This window comes from Chlamydotis macqueenii, chromosome 2, assembly GCF_036417535.1.
Source record: "Chlamydotis macqueenii isolate bChlMac1 chromosome 2, bChlMac1.mat, whole genome shotgun sequence".
Lineage (NCBI taxonomy): Eukaryota > Metazoa > Chordata > Aves > Otidiformes > Otididae > Chlamydotis > Chlamydotis macqueenii.
The window spans coordinates 130,022,579-130,042,524 of record NC_141557.1 but is presented as its reverse complement, the minus strand read 5'-3'; the positions used below and the strand labels follow the sequence as shown (position 1 = coordinate 130,042,524).

The 19,946-nt window shown below is 35.5% G+C and overlaps 1 protein-coding gene across 2 annotated transcripts in view; it reads left to right on the top strand.

The window, feature by feature from the left end:
• The window catches only part of UBE2W (ubiquitin conjugating enzyme E2 W), a 32,735-nt gene extending 19,563 nt beyond the window's left edge, over positions 1 to 13,172 (top strand). Inside the window, exons 3-6 of one of the 2 annotated variants that reach the window (XM_086740935.1) lie at positions 1,810 to 1,912; positions 4,460 to 4,615; positions 5,712 to 5,787; positions 10,196 to 13,172. In XM_086740935.1, the coding sequence (XP_086597061.1) occupies positions 1,810 to 1,912; positions 4,460 to 4,615; positions 5,712 to 5,787; positions 10,196 to 10,209 (349 nt within the window). In that variant the 3' untranslated portion in view covers positions 10,210 to 13,172. Of the gene's footprint in view, positions 1 to 1,809; positions 1,913 to 4,459; positions 4,616 to 5,692; positions 5,788 to 10,195 lie in introns of those variants that run through there. The other variant, XM_086740936.1, reaches the window with a different exon arrangement.
• Positions 13,173 to 19,946: the final 6,774 nt, after the last annotated feature.

The window sequence follows — 19,946 nt, the reverse complement described above, 5'->3', positions numbered from 1 at the left end:
TATTTTTTCTCTTTGAGGTTTTTGGTGCCAAGTAGCATGTTCTGAGTTCATTAATTGAGTTGCAGTTTGAACTGGTGCAGTGAAGATTTGTGTAGCAGTACTAGCTTGGGTTTGAAAGATGTTGAATCAAATAATTGGATCCCATGATGTAACTGGGTCATTTGAAACACTAAGCAATCATCTATTTTAAGTACACAGGGATTAGAAATTTGAGATATCTAAAACGTAAAGCACACGGGAAAGATGAGTTCTAGTGATTCCTTGACCATAAAAGGAGCAGTGCCCAGGCGGAGTTATCTTCTAGTTAGTAAATGAAACTATTTCAAAAACTTGAAAGTGGAGGTTCTGGATCACAAGGACCAATGAAGCTGAGGAGTGTTGGTGCACTGTGTGTATAAATGTAAAAGCAGAAGGGATAAAAAGAAAAAAGTGATCTGGAGAGCAGGTAGATTAAACTGAAGGAGTCTTCACAAAATTAAATTATGGAACACTAGTACAGCCATCACCGTGCTACTGTTGAAGATGCGTTCCACCTGAAGAGTGTGACAGGTGGCAGTTCAGTAGTGAAGCAATTTTTCTCAAAAAAGAAAATCCAAACCAAAACAAAAAACTCAAAAAAGAGAGTAATGAGAGGAATATAAAAAATGTACACAGCTTAAGTACATGAGTAGAGTGTATATTACAAGAGGATGGAGAGTTTGGGAATAGCATCATGAGGACTGCGAGCTTGGAGGAGATATTGACTTTTCTGAACACATTGCTGTTCTGAAAAATCTCAGCTGCCTCACTAGAGTCTGATGTAAATCTTATCTGAGCGTTTTTGTAGTCTCTTGCCGAATATGTTCCTTATCGCACTGCTCAAATGTGTAAAACTCAATCAAGAGTGAAAGACAAAAATGGTGAAGTGATGCTGCAAAGGATGGTATTAAGTGATCAAAAACAGAAATCCAGAGTGACAGAAGTTACATAGCAGAGTGTTGCTGTATGTGTTGGAACAATATGCAAAACGTCTATTTTTGGCTGGATTAAAAAGACCCCCAATAACCCAACCCAACCCAAACCCAACAACGATGATAAACCACAGCCAACGCCCTTCTGCCTGCTGCCAACTCCACCTGTGAGTTACTTCCATGTTATTACGGTGGCAGGAGCAGAGGCAGAGGAAAAAGAATACCGTGATATGTTGAGGTGTTATCTGTATTACAGTTACAAATAATCCTTTTTAAAATTTGTTTTTAATTTTCTGTTTTCCTTTATATGCTATTAACTTTTCCAGTTATGGTTCCATTACCTGCCAGGTTATATACCACTTATTTCTGCATTTTCCACAGATGTAAGTGCAAGAGGAGCATTGCCCTTCCCCCTTGGATACAGATTTTATTTTAATAAACTGTATTGGTGATTTCCTTGACAGAAAAGTGAAACAACATGAAAGCGAATGCGTACTAGTTTGTTTCCTTCCAAGCCTGTTTTTTTTTTTTTTTTTTTTTATGTAGGAATAAACTTTGGAACAGGTCTTTGGTTTCGGCTTTGTTTTCTCACATTAAGAGCCATTTTATTGGGAACTGATGGGTCTGTGTTGAATTTGTCATAATTACTTGTATAATTTGCAGCACTATATCAATGCCTGTATGCAAAATATTAAGCTTATTTGTTTCAAATGTAGGCTTGATGTGTTACCTCTGTGATTGTTATGATACTAATGGAGAGTTTAGATTTGGTGTCATTGGTGATTGATTTGGTTTGTCCTGTGCTCCAGGAGTAAAATTATAATTTGTCAATACTAACATTTTTTTCCCCATTGCGTAGGTGGATTGTAGACATGGAAGGTGCTCCAGGAACACTATATGAAGGGGAGAAATTTCAGCTTCTATTTAAGTTCAGCAGTCGGTATCCTTTTGATTCGCCTCAGGTAACTGCTTTCTTCTTTCTTGCTTAATGCTACCTTTAGGTTATAGCTGCATGACACGTACTGAGTATTAATGTCATCCACATATCTTAATGTGAGGTTTAGGTACTTTAATTAGTATTAAACACATTGTGCAGATGCCTTTTTAAAAAATTACTCTGCAGTGAGGTATAGTGCTGTGACAGTCTACTTGGTTTCATAGGAGGTGAAAGAACAGTGTAAACTGGAGGCTTCTTTGAGGTTGATAATTCATATCATGTGAAAGAGCAGCACAGGGCAAAGTAGGAAGATCCCCTTTACTGCAGTGTAGGAGTAAGGTAAACAATAAACTGCTGCTTCAGTCCCCCTGGTTTTGCTTCCAGCTCTTTTTTTCTAGTTTGTTTTTAAGCCTCTTGTGTCTGCTCTGCTGCCATTGTTAATACGGCTGTTACACCACTGTACTTGTGGTATAGGGAATTCTCATAGATACATGACGTCTTTATGAGAGGCCTGCAAATCTAGTGGTTATAATTAAGGTGTAAGATACTGTATTGCTTTCATGGCAACGTAAAGAAGTGAAGGGGCAACAATACTACTAGACTGCAGAATGAGCTCTGTACATCCCTCCCTCCGTTGGCTGAGGGAAATGTTACAAAATGTGGCTGGTAAGAGTAGTGTGTGGCTATCACCCATGCTCTTCGGAAAAAGGAGGAAAAGCAAGAGTGCCTTAGTTCTTGTCCTGTCTGTTTCAGCCCAAAATTCCGGGAGTGATCTCTGACACTTTTGTCATTGGTGTTGAAACTGAAGCTTGGAGCTGTGAGAAACGCTTAAACCATAAATATTACGTATTTTTAGGTACTATGATAAAAAACAGAATGCTGAATTCTCAGTCTTAGGTTTTAAGGAACAATCTGGCCGCCTGTACTTCTGCACTCCATCAGGTTTGCAGTGAACTACTCATAGGTGATCCACAAGGGTGTAGCTACTTTCATTTGGTTCCAGGTAGATACTGTTTGTACTCATTACCCAACCTGTGTGTGTGGCTCTGTGCAATTTATTGTAAAACGGCAAATTAGATCCATACATGTGCACTGATTTTTAGCACAGAAAACAATTAAGAATTTAAGTACTCGATACTTGATTGTTTTAGGTAGCTAGAGTTTCTGTTATAAAAATACTGGTATGCAGTAAGTTCATTCTATATTAGAAACCGCTGGGTCATAATTCTCTCTCCTACAAATCTCCTTACTGTGAATTGACAATTTACACTTCTACTGCTTAATCCCTTTACTGTTTTTTGCTTTTAAATGTGTGTTGTCTATCATAGTGTTTATGCTTTTACTTACCTAGTATGCCTAGTTCTGGTTTTACTATAGAAGGAAGACATTAGTTAGAAGTGAAATACAGTACTGAATTCTGAAGGTAAGCTCTTCCATGCTGAAGAAATGTCAGTTCCTGACAGGAGAAAGATCATTCTGCATCCAGTTTTTCTGCTGACTTTGAAACGTATCTGCCATCTGGCAAATAGGTTAAGCTCTCTCCTTTCAGCTTCCTATATGGTGATGTTGCTTCCTCCTTGTAGTCAGTGATGAGGTGGCTGTGTTGTGTACATGTATACATATTTGTACACAGGCATATATCTATATAACTTAGGAAACGCTTAAGGGGCTTCTGGTTATTACAGTTAAGAGTGGTAGAGATTTATTATGTCATTGCATAAAAGATGACAGTGGTTATGTTAGATAAGGAGCTCCGGAGCATAATGTTGCTATGAAGGTTTCACTTTTACTCCGTTTCCATTGGTTCTAAGCCAACTGTGTATTTTACAAAAACTTGATGTAAGAGAAATAGTTGCCAAAATTGCTTTTCTAACCTTTTTTTGACTATGATACTATCTTTTAATAGCAAGGAGTTAAGGTTTTAAATGCTGTTCTTCCATGTTCATCCATGTCAAATAAAAACATATTCCATTTGAAATAATGATATAAAAATATTTCCTGTATATACGTACTTTGGTTGTACGAATTTTTTGTAGTTAATAAACTCCATTTTACTCTTTATGCTGGAACCTGGATGAGTTGTCAAGAACTTAATTTCTGTTGCGTTCAGGGTTGTAGAAATACTCATTTGTGAATCTCATTGTGTTAACTGGTGTACAACTTTGTGTCTTATTAAATCATTAAAATCCAGTGTTTTGGCTAGGCAACTGTTCCTTAGGACATGTAAGACTAAAGCTGCAAGATATAAGAAGTTTAGTTTGATGTCTTCACATTGTTACCGTTGCATTTTTCTATGCTGTATAAATATTCATTGAAAAAAAGAGCCTACATTTAACCATTTGTTTAACTTAATCTTCACTAGCTATTTAGACTTTCATTGTTTTATCTTCCGTTTCAATTAATAGTTTCCAAAAATGAATTAACCTGACATGATGGTATAATATTTAATATAAATGAAAATGGCAGACCCACTTCTTAAATAAGGTATTATTGTTTTCGCAAAAGCAATACAGTGGTTGGTTTTTTTTGAATGTGAACAATGCATTACAATTATGTTTGTTCTTTTTTTTAGGTCATGTTTACTGGAGACAATATTCCTGTTCATCCTCATGTTTATAGCAATGGTCATATCTGTTTATCCATTCTAACAGAAGACTGGTCTCCAGCTCTCTCAGTGCAATCTGTTTGTCTTAGCATTATTAGCATGCTTTCCAGCTGCAAAGAAAAGGTATGTGCTTTTTTTAGCACTGTTGGTGTAGAATAAGTAAAAATTAATAGTTTTCTACTTTGCAAAGTGAGATTTTTAGTTCTCAAATTCTAAAATAGGTAAAATTACTGTATCTACATTTCTACTACTGAAAAAATACTAAGCCAGAACTGCAAAATAAACAGTGCAGTAAGTACTTTGTAACGCTTTTCATGGTAACCTTCTCATATGTCATTATTGGAAAAGAGAAGTGAGTTGAACCCTTCTAGTTATACTAATTGTGAAGTCTAGTCATGTTTAGTTCTTTGTACATTGATTCTGTCTCTAAAGGCAGTGCAAAATGACTGTTGAAATGTCTTTAGTGCAGATGTTTGTAAGGCTTTGCAGCTGTACTTTCACTGATTTAATTTCAGGAAAGTAAATGGTGCTAAGCTGCTTTTTTGGTCATAGATGAGTGGCACTGATACCTTTAGACCCTTCTTCTGAAAATACTACCCTTTTACTCTTGACTATTTCTTTCACAATGGATTATCTGTGGAAGTTAGATGTGGTCAGAGCTTGTACATCTGTGCTATCCAAACGTGCCTATTTATGTCACGCTGCAGCCAGTCCTAGTCATGTGGTAGTTTTCTACTACTCCCAAAATGGCTTTGTATTGTATCCTGAGACTTTGGTTTTACATAGTGATGACCCTTGGGAAGAAAGCTGAAGAATATGAAGTGTTGATTGTATATAGATGTTTAAATTCATTTCTTCAGCCACCCTTAAGCTGAGACTTGTGGATGTGAATTTGATCTGATTTGAATTTGATTGATTTGATTTGGGTTTTTTTTAACAGCTATTCCTTTCTTGTGGCTTATGTTAGTTCTTTTTATTTATTTCTCCCCTATCTATCTACAAACGATTTGGTGTTTTTTATTAATTTTTTGCTTGGAGTATCTCCAGTAAGAACTGTTACCTGGATCCTTAAGACATTTTTTGTTACAAAGGTCTAGCCCTGCCTGTTTCCTCATTTTCACTGTGTTCATGTGGTAGCCTTTCATAAGCTTATTAAGTAGTTAATGTGTTACAATATGAGGATTGTTTGATTATTTGTAGGTCTTTTTTTCTCTTACAGAGGCGACCTCCAGATAATTCATTTTATGTAAGAACGTGTAACAAGAATCCAAAGAAAACAAAATGGTGGTATCACGGTAAGTATTTAACTAGGACCAGGAATTTTGAAGTTTTGTGCGGGTTGAAGGCGATTAAAATATAGGAAAGTAGGATAAATGCGTTCAAAGCTTTAAACTCTTTTTTTAAAAATTTCAGAAAGTTATTAAAATCCTGCTTCTGAGCTAATTTGCTGGGATTTGTTTTTTATACCTCATTTTAATAATTCCTAGTGGAAATTTAAACAGCACAGATTTATATGTTTTAAATTGTAGGATTGAATTTGAATGAAAGTTCTTGTAAACTGTATTCGTCTGTGACGAGTCTTAAGTTTGGAGTTCAGGAAGGTCCATACTGAAACTAGGTTTAGTTCTAAACCCAGGGGTTTTTGCTGTTGTTGGTAACCCTTTAAGAGCTTTTACAGTGCTTAAAAGATGCTTGTATGTTTGTAAACAACTATGTATTTTAATAGATTTCCACTGTTAATCAGAATTTCCAATGTGGGACAGTTGGTTGACTTAAAGGCTCCTAAGAGCTAATAGTCAATAGTGCAGTAATAAGGTTCTACATGTAGATTATAAAAAAAATACCATACTAAAATTGCTATGCATAGTATCATAGTATCTAGGGTTGTGTTGGTTTTGTTTTGCTATTTTTTTTTTTTTTAAATTCTTTCCATGTACTCTCTGTCTGGTTTATACTGTGTAGTTTCTTTCTTCTGCCTCAATATTTGTCATTCTCTTCCCAGAGCTGGGCTTGGCTCCATGTGCTTGTCTTATCTACTTCATTGGTGAGGAGAGAAGGAAGGAGGGAGTAGAGATGAGCTATACTTTTCTTCTCTCCTCTCTTGTTGGCCAGTACTTTATTTGCTTTTCCTAGGAAAACACTGTATAAATGGCAGTTATCAGAAGCCCATGTATTTTGGGAAGGGATATGTTAGAGCAGGAAATAGGGTGGTGCAGGAGAAGTTGATCCCATCACTACCTTTCATTGAAGGTTCTATTGTCAGACACTCCATCATAAGACATCTCTGTTTTTCACTGCCTCTCCCACCCTAGGACATGTTTTGTCCCCTACATGAAATGAAACTCAGTATTTTGAGAAAGTGTGAGTTAATGACTGGAGAGGCAAATGGCAAAGCCTTCACCCTTAGATTCTTAAAAGCCCATGGATGCCTTAACAATAAAAACTTGAGAGTTTTGTAATACTTGAGAGACCCATGGGTTTTTGGTATATGGTAATGTAACAGAATGAAGCTGTTTCTAATAAGACTCTAATAGCATCTCTAAAACAAGGTGACTTCAATTACAGTAAGAGGAGTGCTGTATGTCACGGGATTAAGAGGTATTTAAGAAACTCAGGACTGTTTATCATGTAGGTATACGTTATGTTGTTTTTAAAATTAACTCCAAGAATAGTAATCCTAGTCAGACTGGGGTTTACATCTTCACCAGATAGTTCAGTAGTCACTTTCTCTTCTCTTTCTGTTTTCGCACTCTTGTAACATGTTTGGTGGTTCTCCATTTCTAGTTTTGCTTTCTTTTTATTGGCAGTTTTGGGAGAGTTTTTGTTAACTGTTTTAATTTTCACTTGCTCGTTATTTTTAAAGAGAAAGAAGTAAAGTTTTAGTTATTGACTTTTTCTGGTAATTCAAATGTGTTCTGTCTACTTTGAATTTGTACTAGAGTCTCGTTTTGATACAGAATTGAAGTCTGTTAAGGAGAACACTCTGCAGACAATACTTTGATTTTTTATTCATGAAATTCAATTTGAGTTAAACAAGCAGAACACCAAATGAGTATGAAAAGAAATGTGGGGTATCTTAGTTGCTATATAATTGTAACTCAAACCCATCAAACTGTTTATAGTACACTAAACAAGTCATTTAATTACTTTGAAGTAACTACACAATGGCTGTTTTCTGAAAGTCAGAAAATCCTACCCCAAATTCAGAGCAACCTAAAAACCAACCTGAGGCAAGAGGAAGCAAGTCATTTCATTTAAGTAACTTGTACTGTTTTGCCTTGCAGTATTTTAATTTGTTTTTTAACTTCGTTTTAAAGTACTAATTACAAAGATGATAATGATTGCAAGTTAATTGGGCTTTCCCCCCACCATTAAATTCATATATTAAAAAATGAAACATGCCTGATGTCCATTGGACAAAAATTTTCTTAAATGCTAGAGGATTTTTCCTTCAAGTTGCATGGCACTTACTCTTTCTGTTACAAGTAATTTTTTTTTTCCTCTTCTGTGGACATAAAACAAGACTGCCAAGGCACAATCTTTAAATTTTCAATGTTTTCTTAATGGGTTTGAAGAAATGGTGGGTTACACTAAAATGGGAAGTGTAGCTTGCCTGCTAATTTTAACCACCTCTTTCTGGAAAAGAACTGTGTTTAACCTTATGTACACCTGAAAAGATTTACAAGCCCTTGGAAAAGGTGAATCTGTCATCTTCATTTTCTGCTCCTGCTTCAACTCAAGTGACACATATCTAATCTTGTGGTTGAACCACTTTGGGCTGGGTAAATTAGGGGAGAAAAAGCAATCTCAAGCAAGAAAGAAAACCAGTTGTGCAAGGGTAACCATCGGGCGAAATAAATGCCAGTACTAATACAAGAACATGTGGAGAGAGAGAGGCAGAGTGGTACTGCCCCTTCTGTTGTCAGCTGGCCGTTGGACTGGCTTAGCTTTAACTTGAAATTGAATCCCTGTGTTTTGAAGAGAAAGGAAGGAGACTGTCATCACTTTTAACATAGGCCTTTGAAGGACTTTTTTTTTTCCAGTAGATGCCTGGAATTTATTTGACTGAAAGCAAATAGTGCATGATTGGGATGTAAAGCAAACCAATAGGAACACAGAGGGATAAAATGGCACTTTGAGATGTATTCTGACATGGAAACATGTGTCTCTGCATTTAGCTTATTACAGAGTTTTTAATCTCTCATTTCATTCCTGCCCCAACAAAGCAACTTATGCCATAAGCAGAGTTATAAACTTTAAAAAAGTTATAAAGTTCTATCAGTTTGGTACAAACTGATGTCCTCACAAGCCCTGTTTCAAAACTTCTGATGTTTGACAACTAAAAATATTTCTAGGTTGTCTGCCTTACCCAACATCTGCTTCAACTGTACGTTGAATTTCATGCTGCATTTCAATCTGAAGGTTGATCATGCTGTGCTAAACCGTATCTTCTAGATAGGGTTTCCTTGGGCATCCAGGCTGAAATTGATTTCATAAAGCTGTTGTCTGGTTTTGGTGTTGTCAGGAGGTAGTTTTTGATGAAAAAAAGAGGGCAATGTTATTTGTTTTCAACCAGCACCTCCTTACTGCTTTTTGGATTTAGCTTTTTAATTAGAAAATGCCTTCTCTGGTACTTGGCCTAAACTTTTAGTATACAGTTTAAATACCCCTTCTGTCTTTCTTGCATCTTTGTCTGATCTCTTTTACATGTAAAATTTTTTTTGTGGTTTACCTCCCCCATCAAAATGAAAAGGTTTTTTTACATAGTATAGTATTGATGGCATGTTTTCCAGTGAGAATGTAGAATTGTTCACTGCTACTTTATACATACTAGATTTGTAAACAGTGAAAATACTATTTATGAGGCTTTGCTTTCTAGGTGTGCGAGGTTACAAGGAAATGCATTAAAAATAACTGGGCAGTAAGTTTGCTTTCTGTTAACAAGCTTAATATTTGTTGTTACTAGGTGCAAATATATTGCAGGTCAATGTGTGGAAGAGAAAGTTTAAAAGGGAGAGCTTTCGCAGACAATTTACTTTAATATTGAGCGTTTCTGCATTCAGAAAAGATTAGCATAGAATGTACTTTTTTTTTGTACTATATTCTGTCCAGTCACAGTACCTATGATTTAGTGAATGTAAGTTATTTTCAGGTTTAAGATTTTAGGATTATAGTAGTAACCTAAATTATGTAAAAATAATATCAGCTACAGTTCATGTTGATTCTTGAGAAATAAATGAATATACACATATATCTATAAATATATATGTGTATAAAAGGTTGAGAATGCATTAGGAGAAGCCCACTCTACCAGCTCTTATCACTATGTATTCCCTACAAAACAGTTTATCAATTTGATAACTCGTGTGGACCTGCTATACTTCAAGGGGGCAAAATGTTAAGCGTTTTCCTGATGAGTAGCTTTCTAAACATGGAGTGTGGAAGTTACTGTCCTTTTAACGGAATATTTGCAAATACTAATGTGCTTGGGGATGTATGTGTATTTTGGAAATTTAATGTTTATATTCTCTTCTTTTTTTTTTCCTGAGTCATTATTGAACAGAACTGCAGAATTATTCAATCAGTGTATTTCCACTGCATGTTACTCTCTATGCTAGGAATTGTTTCTGTGTGCAGCACCTTGCTAATTTGGACTTAGAATGTTTATATGTTTTCCATAAATGCTCTTCTTTTATTTTAAAGATGACACATGTTGATGCCACCATTTTGTGATCCTCGTAGCAGAAGATAGTCCTACTGAGAAAATGAGCACTTTGATCATTCAGTCTTTGAACTTTAACCTTTGACTGGAAGTGACCTATAGGCAATGAAGACTACTTTCTTTGACTGCATTTTTACTAGTGTGCATTCTGGGCGCATGTTGATCGCTGGTTCAGTCCATGCAACTGACATGCTTTTATTAGTCATACAGTATTAATGCAGGTGTCCAGAAACGTCAGAATAATTCCATTATTTTTATTTTAAGCTTTTGGAAGAATTCCAGGTCTTCATATATTGTGCAATAACACTGAGCTCCTTGGCGGTTTTGGTGCATCCATTGCCGGCAATGGACATTGTACCAGGGAAAGGTTTTGCTCCTGCCACAATAAAGATTGATGCATGACAGAGCTTATGAAAGTTTTGGATATATTTGGATTATAAGCAAGGGATCTACCATTACCTTAAAAGCCACCCCTTTCTTTTATATTTGGATTCTATGCACTGTGATCACAAAACTAGCAGCATGAGTTAACATGCTTAGCTGAAGGACTGTAATAAGATCGTTGCATATTTATTAAATTGTTTATCTGCTGTCAAATTGTTTTGACATGGGAGGTTTTTCAAGTGACATTGGCAGAGAGGTACAATGTTATCCCTATGGTGAAATAAAACTACTTTTTGTATATAGTTATTCATATCTCTGAAGCAAAGGTATGAGTAATTTAGGGTATGAGTGATTTAATCAAAAATTTATTTTGGAGATAGGAGAGGATGGCAGTGATATAACTGAACTTGCTGCAGTCCGTAATTGGGCTTGTAATTTGTATTTTAGAGCTTTTTCCAAATAGATTGCACACTGTTATTTCTTGCTAGCCATCAGCATGAGCCCTACTGCCTACACCAATATTTCATTTATTTATGTGTTTGAAAGCAATCCATATAACATTTTTTTGTTTGCATTCACTGTTTCTTTTGTTGTTGTATGTCATGTTTGAATGTTACAGAACAATATTTTGATTGAAAAGCTTTGTCAGAAGATATTTTCATGTAAATTATTTCTTTATCTTGTAAGCATCATCTTGTCTTTTAATCCTGTACTATAAAAAGAAAAACAAATACATTTTTGACAGAGGCTTAATGTTTTGACAAAAAAAGTGTGGACCTTCTTATTTAAGTTTAGATTAAAGTATATTTTCTTAACTTGCTTGTCCCACGCAGCCATACCAATTTTTTTCCAGGCTTTTACTTTACCAAAAAAGGGGGAAAAGCCTAAAATCGGATTGACATTTTTCTATGAAGCAACATTTATTGAAGTTATAGTTGTTCTCACCACTCTAATATTTTGATACTGCAATTAGGTTGTCTTTTTAGGAAGCACTTTTATAAACTTAATACCTTTACACATATGCAAAATTTCTATGACTTTTTTTTTTTTACTGTTGCCTTACTATTGCACTCAAAAAAAAAAAATCAAGTGATTAATGCATGAATGTCTAAATCAAGTAACTACTTGATTTAAAAACAAACAAACAAAAGCCAAAAAAAAAAAAAAAACAAACCCCAGTCCCAACCCAGAATGAATAACTACAATAACAAACAGGAAATTGGCTGAAAATACTGCTTTCTGGTTTGTTGGTTTTTGTTTTTTTTTTTTTTTTTTTCCTTACTACTGTATGGTAACTGATAAGTTTTATAGCCTTGTACATACTTCTCTGTTACCTAGTGTTCTAGTGTTTAAAACATTTTTTAAAAGCATAGATGTTTAACTCAGGGTGGATAGAGTTCAGATGGATTTGTTTCAGAGAAGTACTTTGTACAGCAACTGGATTACAGATATTGCCAGTGAAGTGAGGCTACAATATACTTCAGGAACTGCTATTTTTTCTACTGTATTGAAAATATCTCTTGGCCTTTAAAATGCAATGGTAAAATCTAGCTATGGGTATAAATTTGATGTGTGTGTATACTTTCACAATGAGCCTTTAAAACATAGAATTCAGTTTTCTTTTAAGAGCCAAAAAAAAATCATTTTAAGCAAATGAAATAGTTCTGCTCCTAACTTTTTGTTTAGCAAAGTTTATTGTTGTGAGTTGATCAAACTGGTTATTTTTGGAGACAGTTCATATGAAAGAGCAGTAATCTGATACTTAATCTGTATATTCATGTTAACTGCTCTGTATTGATTGAGAGAATTGATGCATCTTTGAGAAATTAATGTATGAACGGTTCACATAATGGATCCTGTCAAATAGTCCACAGGAAAGAGACCTTATTGTGACACAAGGTAGTGTCCCTGAAGAAATAGTTCAAGTACGTCTTCTCAGATTCATGTATCTCTTGATATGGTGGCTTGCCATACTGCAATACATGGTTTCAGAGAAGCTTTATGACACACTGTGTGTATTTTGTTGAAGATGTGTGTTGTAGTGCAAAGCGTTATATGTTTTATTGACCAGTGCTATCACATGGATTACAGTGAAGTTAAATAACCAAATTTATGCTGCTCTTTAATACCCTCTCCCCCATAATATACTTTAAAAAAAAAGTGAGGTAGATTACAAGAGATTGTACCTCAGGTCTTTTAGTTTACAGTAGAAATGCCTCTGTTGGTTGTCTTGTAGATCTGTGGGTAAGTTCACCTGTATAAAGAGGGCCAAGACAAAGCCTGTATACCACTCAGGCCCTCAAAATAATGCAACTATTCTGACAGTGCTATGATGTCCTGAAGTAGGGCTTGAATTAGATGAAGGTGGTGCCATCCTTTCCATAGGGTGACCCTGTCTATGTAACTTTCTTTCACTTGGAATTTCTCACATGAAATGGTTACAGAATTGGCTTGAAATGATCTTGCTTTTATTTTGTGTCAATGTTCATGTTGTTACACATATTGTTTTGTGTTTAGTGTCTTTATACTATAACACAATAAATTCTTGTTTTAAAATAGATTACTACCCTTGAATGGAAATACGTGTGGACCTTTTCATGGTGGAGTGCAGAAGCACTGTCCTTTGCATTCAGCTACTCTTGAGACAAAGCTGTCAGTAGTTCCAGAATGCTGTGATGGATATCATGGGAGGAATTTGGATAGTACTGAGGTGTTTCCTCTTTTCTCCAGAGGGTATCTACTCTAACAGCTGATGGAAATAGTTTATTTAAAAAAAAAAAAGTCACTAAGATGCAGTGCTTTCATTTCTCATAGATGATCAAATAGTTCCTTATAATGGTTCTTTGCTGTTTTGACAAATATTTCAAATATTGAATGAGGAATTTCAGATCAAAGACTTTTGTTTGCTTGCAGTTGTGGCAAGAGAGTTTCTGTTACTCTGCTAGCATATGTCAAGGTTGTTAAAGGATGCTTATGCTACCTCATATCAATAATTGCTTTCAGTTTTGTACGATTTTTTTTGTTAGAGAGATGATGGCTTCTGTGTCAGAAAAAGTAAGGTACCTTCTTGATACTAAAAACCCTATTTTTGAAAAAAAAAAAAGTTTTTACTATATCTTGTGTTTTGAATACTGTTATGGATGTTTGATTTTTAGTTATTACTTTATTTGAAAGACTGACAAAATATTGTTTACATCTAAGTTTGCAAAGGTACAGTCTAAAGAGACCATAAAATTTCCATGTGAGTAATTAAATTTAAAAAAAAAAGAGACAAATGTCTGTCAGAAAAGGTTTAAATATAATTGATAGTAAGACTTTCCAGTCCTGTTGTTAGTGATTTTTAAAGTATGCAAATATTTATTAAAAGGAGTGGGTTTTTTAAAAAAAAAACAGGCAGGGGAAAAAACCACCTGTGACACTCATGTTTCTTAGATCATGTGCAGCTATATAATTTCTAGTTTTGTTGAGGGGAAGCCAGTATAGTTTTTGCCTCCTCTGGTAAAGCAATTGAGCAATATGTTGTGCTTGCACACTCACAAATCTTGATCAGTCTTAAAAAAAAAAAAGTAGATTTGAATGAATTTTATTTTAAAACCAGTTACTTTTAATACAAATCACTCAATCTGGTTTGGATTTGCTCTCATAAGCAGTGATGCCTGACCAGTTGAGTATTGAACGGGATAAGGGAAATTAAGCTGCCTCAGCTGCAGCTACACACCAGGGTGGGAAGAGAGACCTGGGGTTTGGTTTGTGTGCAGGTACTTGTTGGCCTGTTGTTTCTAGGACTTCTGTGGAACTTTCCAAACCATAAGGCTTTAAAATACCTTAATAAAATTGGAACAGTAGAAATAGCATGAGCCTTCTTTTACTATATTAAAATATAATTCAGAAATACTTTTATTTTACTGAGTGTAGGAATGCAGGATATTCTGTTCGCTTTCCATATTTTTTTCCTCCAGATTTTAAGTACTTTTTAAAAGTAGTGTTTGAGGGGTTTTGAGCAGTTGGTTCAACTTAATAAATTCTCTCTGGAGCTACTAAAAGTGAGGGGTTTTTAAATTCCAAAGCAAGAGCATTTTCAGTAACTTTGTATTCCAAAATAATTGCTGTTAGGAAGTGGCTTCCTTAGAAACATGTGTGGGTTTCATTTGGATAATTATTTTGTATTTGAAAAACAAAAACTAAATGCAAAATCAATTGATTTTGCAGTGTATGATATTAGTGTAGAGATCGTATTTATAAGCCTCTGTCCACAGTCTTTTTAGTATAATACCCAATAGGACCTCTTCAGGTGTATGTCAGTCATAGTAGGTTAGATTGTATTTAACCCCTTCAGTTTGTATACATACTATCTGCAAGTGTAACTTTGTCTTACAAGAGACTCTACTTTTTTGGAGTAGCAGTCTGGTGAAGAATTGGAAACCATAATGATAGCCTCAGAGAAAGACAGTATAATCTGAAATCCTGTGACACCGATCACAGTTGCTTCTCCCATGCTGATCTGTCTTTTGGTATTTAAAATCTCTGTAATAAGATGTTAAAACTTCTGTCTTGTCTTTAGCAGGTGGGAACTATTGTCTTGTAGCCCTTTGGGAGTGCTTTCTGCCAAGTAGGTCAGGGTTAAATCTGTTCACATGAACATTCTGAGCCCTTTCTCTTTGCAGGACTACAGTATTGTCTGGATGGTGCTAATGCAGTTCTCTGGGGCATTTTATCCTTAGAGATAATATCAAGCAGGGTTCCTGCTACTCATTGTCATCTTTTAGTTTACTGCCACTGAAAAGGAGGAATTTGTACTTCTCCTCCTTCCTTTCCAGCCTCACGATTCACATTCCTGTCGTGCATCTAGCTTTATTGTCTGAGTCTGCACTGAGCTGATCTAGCACGTTAAACCAGTAGGAAACTGACTTGAGAAGAAAAAGTGAAAATCTTCTTAATTAGTAATTTGAATCAGCTTGCTGCCTAATCAAGAGTATCAGACTAGTGCAAGAAACAGAAAGGCTTATGCAGCTGGGATTTGGGAGGAGACGACTGAAACCTGATTCATATTTTATGTGTAATATAAGGTACTAGAAACTTTGTTTTAAACTGTTACGTGCTATGAGAAGCCTGAGGTGCTGTGCTATGGAGCTAGAGGTCCAGACTGCCTGTGACAGTCTGTGGCAGGGGATTCTCCTATCTGTTGTAACTCTGTTTTCTAGTAGAAATTCTGAAGTTGTTCTAAATCCTTCAAGTGATCTATTACCTCTTCATTCAGATACCTTGAGTTTCTGTGCCAAGGATTTTTTTTTGTTGGCTTTTTGATTTTTGTTTTTTGACCAACATTGTCAAGCCTCAGTCAAATACAGAGTTACAAATTCAGTGAAGCTGCTCAGAAAATGGCCACTTACTTTCCAAAAGGCAGGCAATCATTGTGTTACAAATCAGATGTTCTTGAGATTAGATAGAAAGCCAAATGTGGTACCGTAATCTTCTAATACAGAAACCACTTGAAAACAGTAGTCTTGGATACAGATCTCATTTGTCTGTTGCATGCTTAAAAAACAGGACTCTTGCACTGTGGTAGGAGGTTTTCAAGACAAAAACCACACTGTTTCTTGTCTCATTCCTTCCTCTGAAGGTCTTGTTCAAAAGATGGATGAAATCTGATGGTTTTGCTCTCAATTTATTATTTGTACTGCATCAGTAAAGAGTGTGTGACGGCTGTCGTTCTGACCGATGATGAAGGGTGAATAGCTCTTGACTATCACACTCTTGTTCTCTAAACTGTCCATATGTCTACAGAAAACATTGGTAGCTATGTTTTACATGCACCAAATAAAGTACAGCTTTTATTTATTTGGTGTAGACATTTTGTTGACAATTAGTACTCTGAAAATAGCAGTATAGGAAGTGTACATCACTAAGTAAAGTCACAAAGACTGATAAAACACCCAGTCTCCAGATGATTTAGAGTGTATCAAGCCTGAAGTCTCAATTTGCATAAGGATTTGAGTTTACGGGGCGGGGGAGGGATAAATTTGAGGCATCACCTTGTGCTAATGTGTTTCTTATCACACTGAGTTTTGGACTGTAACTCTTTTAATCTCTTACGTATCTGTGCATTATCATATGTCCCAAACAGTAATTTCTGTCTTCAACATCGTGCTGGAGTAACAGGTGACTTTGGCTTTCTTAAAGAAGTAGTAATCCAGACAGTTCTGTGTTGAGAATGATCTTCCAAATAGTCCTGCAAATTGTGTTGTGTAACACAATGAGGAAGCCACGTGGAAATAAGCTATGCTTATAAAGTGGAGTGGGAGGGAGAAATGAGACAGGGAACAGCCAGTTGTTGAAGCTTACGCTTGATAGATTTCTGAAGATTCTCAGAGAATCAGTGGCTGGTGGTGCAGTGGTTTGGGTTTTGTTTGTGTGAGGGTTGTTTTTGTTTGGTCTTTTTAAAATTATTTTTATTTTTAATAGGGCATCGGTAGTTGCAGCAAGCTGTAATTCTTGCATTACAAAGTTATTCAAAAGTGGAAGAGGGCAAATGCAATACAACTGAGGTCACAATGCAACTGAAGGATCAAAGTCGTCTTTGAAAATCAGTATCTGAGTTTTGTTGGGATATGCTATACTAAGAAAAATCACTGGTCCTATAAACTTTGCAACTCAGAGGATTAATAGCCCTCTCCATTAACTTAGGTTTCTTTTTGCCTTTGCAATAAACTTTCCAGAAATCATAGTAAACTCTGAGCCAAGTAGACTTCATACTGTGCCTGACAAGAGATACTGAAGTCTTGCAGATGAAAAATAGACCTGGTGTGGTACTTTGCTATGTGTTTTTGTAATTCTGAAAGTTCCTTCTGTTAGCTACCTTTTTGTCTTTAATCTGTAGGAATAGACTAAATCATATCTGGGCATTACTTGTGTCTTGATACCTCATGTACTACTAGGGAATGCTACATAGCAAAGCTTGTGCTTCTTTTCCATTAGAACTATGATTAGTTCTTAGGCTTGTGTAAGTATGTCATCTGCTTCCCTACTTCCCTCATCAGCTGCTTTGTAATGTTTTTTTTTTTTTTTTTTTTTAAAAAAAAAAACAAACAACTCATTTCTGTGCTGCACTTTTGAAAGTGAACATTATGAAGTTTTGCCATTTGGTAAATAGAAATTGATCATATTTATCGTATCATTTGTTGATATGAATTGACGTTTCATCCAGAAGGAAAGTTTCCGTATGTTAGTGACTGTAGCATGCAATACAATAAGGGTTAGGTCTTCCTGAATGGTTTCTGAAATGTAAATCCATCTAAACTTTTTATCCAGTTTTGGATGCACTTGGGTAAGTATGACAAGAGTTGTCTTGTGCCAGCCAGCCCAGTCTGGAGCATGCCTGCACCTCATGTTGAATGTCTCAGGGTTCTCTTCGGAGTGAACCAAAGATCTAATTGGAAAATTTGTGCTGATCTTTGCATAAGCCAATTCCATGCTGTTTTGTGGTGAGATGGCTTTCTATGCATTTCAAGGCAGCTATTATGCGTCTTGCTTGATATTGAGTAGAGGGCCCTGTCACTGGAATTCTTCACAAGACAAATAATATACATAATTCTTTCTTTCTTATATTTGCAAAGTGTTATTGCAGGATTTGGCCTCTGGGAAGGAGTTCTACTGCATGGCCTGCACCAGAACGCTGCTTCTTTCTGTCATAGAGCTTTATTTCTTGGCTTTGGTCTCCACAGTATTTTTATGTGTAGATACATACTAAAGATGGTTAATAAATCTTGCTTAGGCCATGCATTGACCTGGGTTGATTTTAGTGGATATCCATCTTGATATGTGTATTTCACCTTCCTTGATACAGTATCAGGGAGCTTAATATTTATTGCTTTTCATTTAAAAGTGCAGGTTTCCATCAACAACTGCATTTTCATTCTTTGTTTACTTTAAAGATAATGTATTAAATAATCTGGAGAAAAGGAAGTGAGAATTTGCTAGCTTGAAGTAGAAATTTACAGGCTGCCTCCGTCCAAATTTGGTATTTATCTAAGGTATTTTTTTCTGGCTTTTTTTTCTTTTTTTCCTCTTTTTTTTTTTTTTCTTTTATCAAATGTATATAGAAAACAATAATGTACTGAATTCTGTAGTGAACTGTAGGTGTAGTGAGGAAACGGATTTGAAAATTTGGGGATGGTTTTCATCTCTCTGTAAAGATGCAGTACCTTCTAGATTGCTTATGTTTTGTATTAATATGGCTTTGAAGGATCAAAATATTTTTGGACATGGAGATGTTTCACTAACTCCTGTGAAGGCATGTGGGTACTGCACTTGTTTAAACTTTCAGAGAAGTTGAAAAATGTACTTATCTGTCATAGACATTCCCTTTCTAAGCGTTTTTAATTACTATTCAGGTAGCAGATTGGTACTATTCTCTGAACACTGAACTTCTCAAATGATGCAGGGATTTACTTCTGCTTAAATTGTCAAATTCAGCAACGTTCATCATCACAAAACTAATACTTTTGGTAAATATTGGAGGAGTGGGAAAGATCTGTCTCAGTTAACTGCTATACAGCATTTTAGCAGAAACGTCCAGTTAATGCATTTGTGTCAATTCTCAAAGTATTCTAGAGTTTCTGTAGCCGTCCAACTCCCATTGCCCTGGCACAGCTAGCACATAATTGCAAACTGATCACTTGGTGACAATGCAGGCTAAGATTTTTTTAAATTATTATTAATAGGAGAATATTGCACTGATCACTCATTTAAAAAAAATTATAAAGTTTGAACAGCTGCAAAATATACTGTCAATTGTATTAGAATTTAGTCCAGCTATTTTTATTGGATTACATACATGACAATTTATGCTTCGTTACTGACAGTAATTTATAATTTTGTTAGCAGTCCCCCAGAAACTTTTACTAAGGCTTGGAGACTTAATTTTGACAGGATTGTCAAATGCTCTGAAGCCGAACAGCTTTAATTAACTTAATCTAATATGATTCCTCTTTTAAAATACATAGTTACACTATTAATTCATTGTTGTCTTGTGGAAAAGTTAGAATGCTAGTGGCTATAACATACATAACGTACAGCAAACTTCTTGCATGGTAAGCTCACTTAGAAATGGCTGCTTTGTAGGTTAAACTGAGTAGTTAAATTACATTTACTGTCAATACAGATGCATAGATTCTGTATTTTCAAATTATGTAATACCTACTGTTTACTCAGTAACACTTCATGTGTTTTGAAGCTCTATATTGCTGCCATACCTAAAAGTAGCATACGTCTAGTTCTGAGAGCTGTCACTTAAAAAATTGGGCAAACTGAAACTGAAGCTAGTGTATGCTGGCAGGAAATAATATTAAT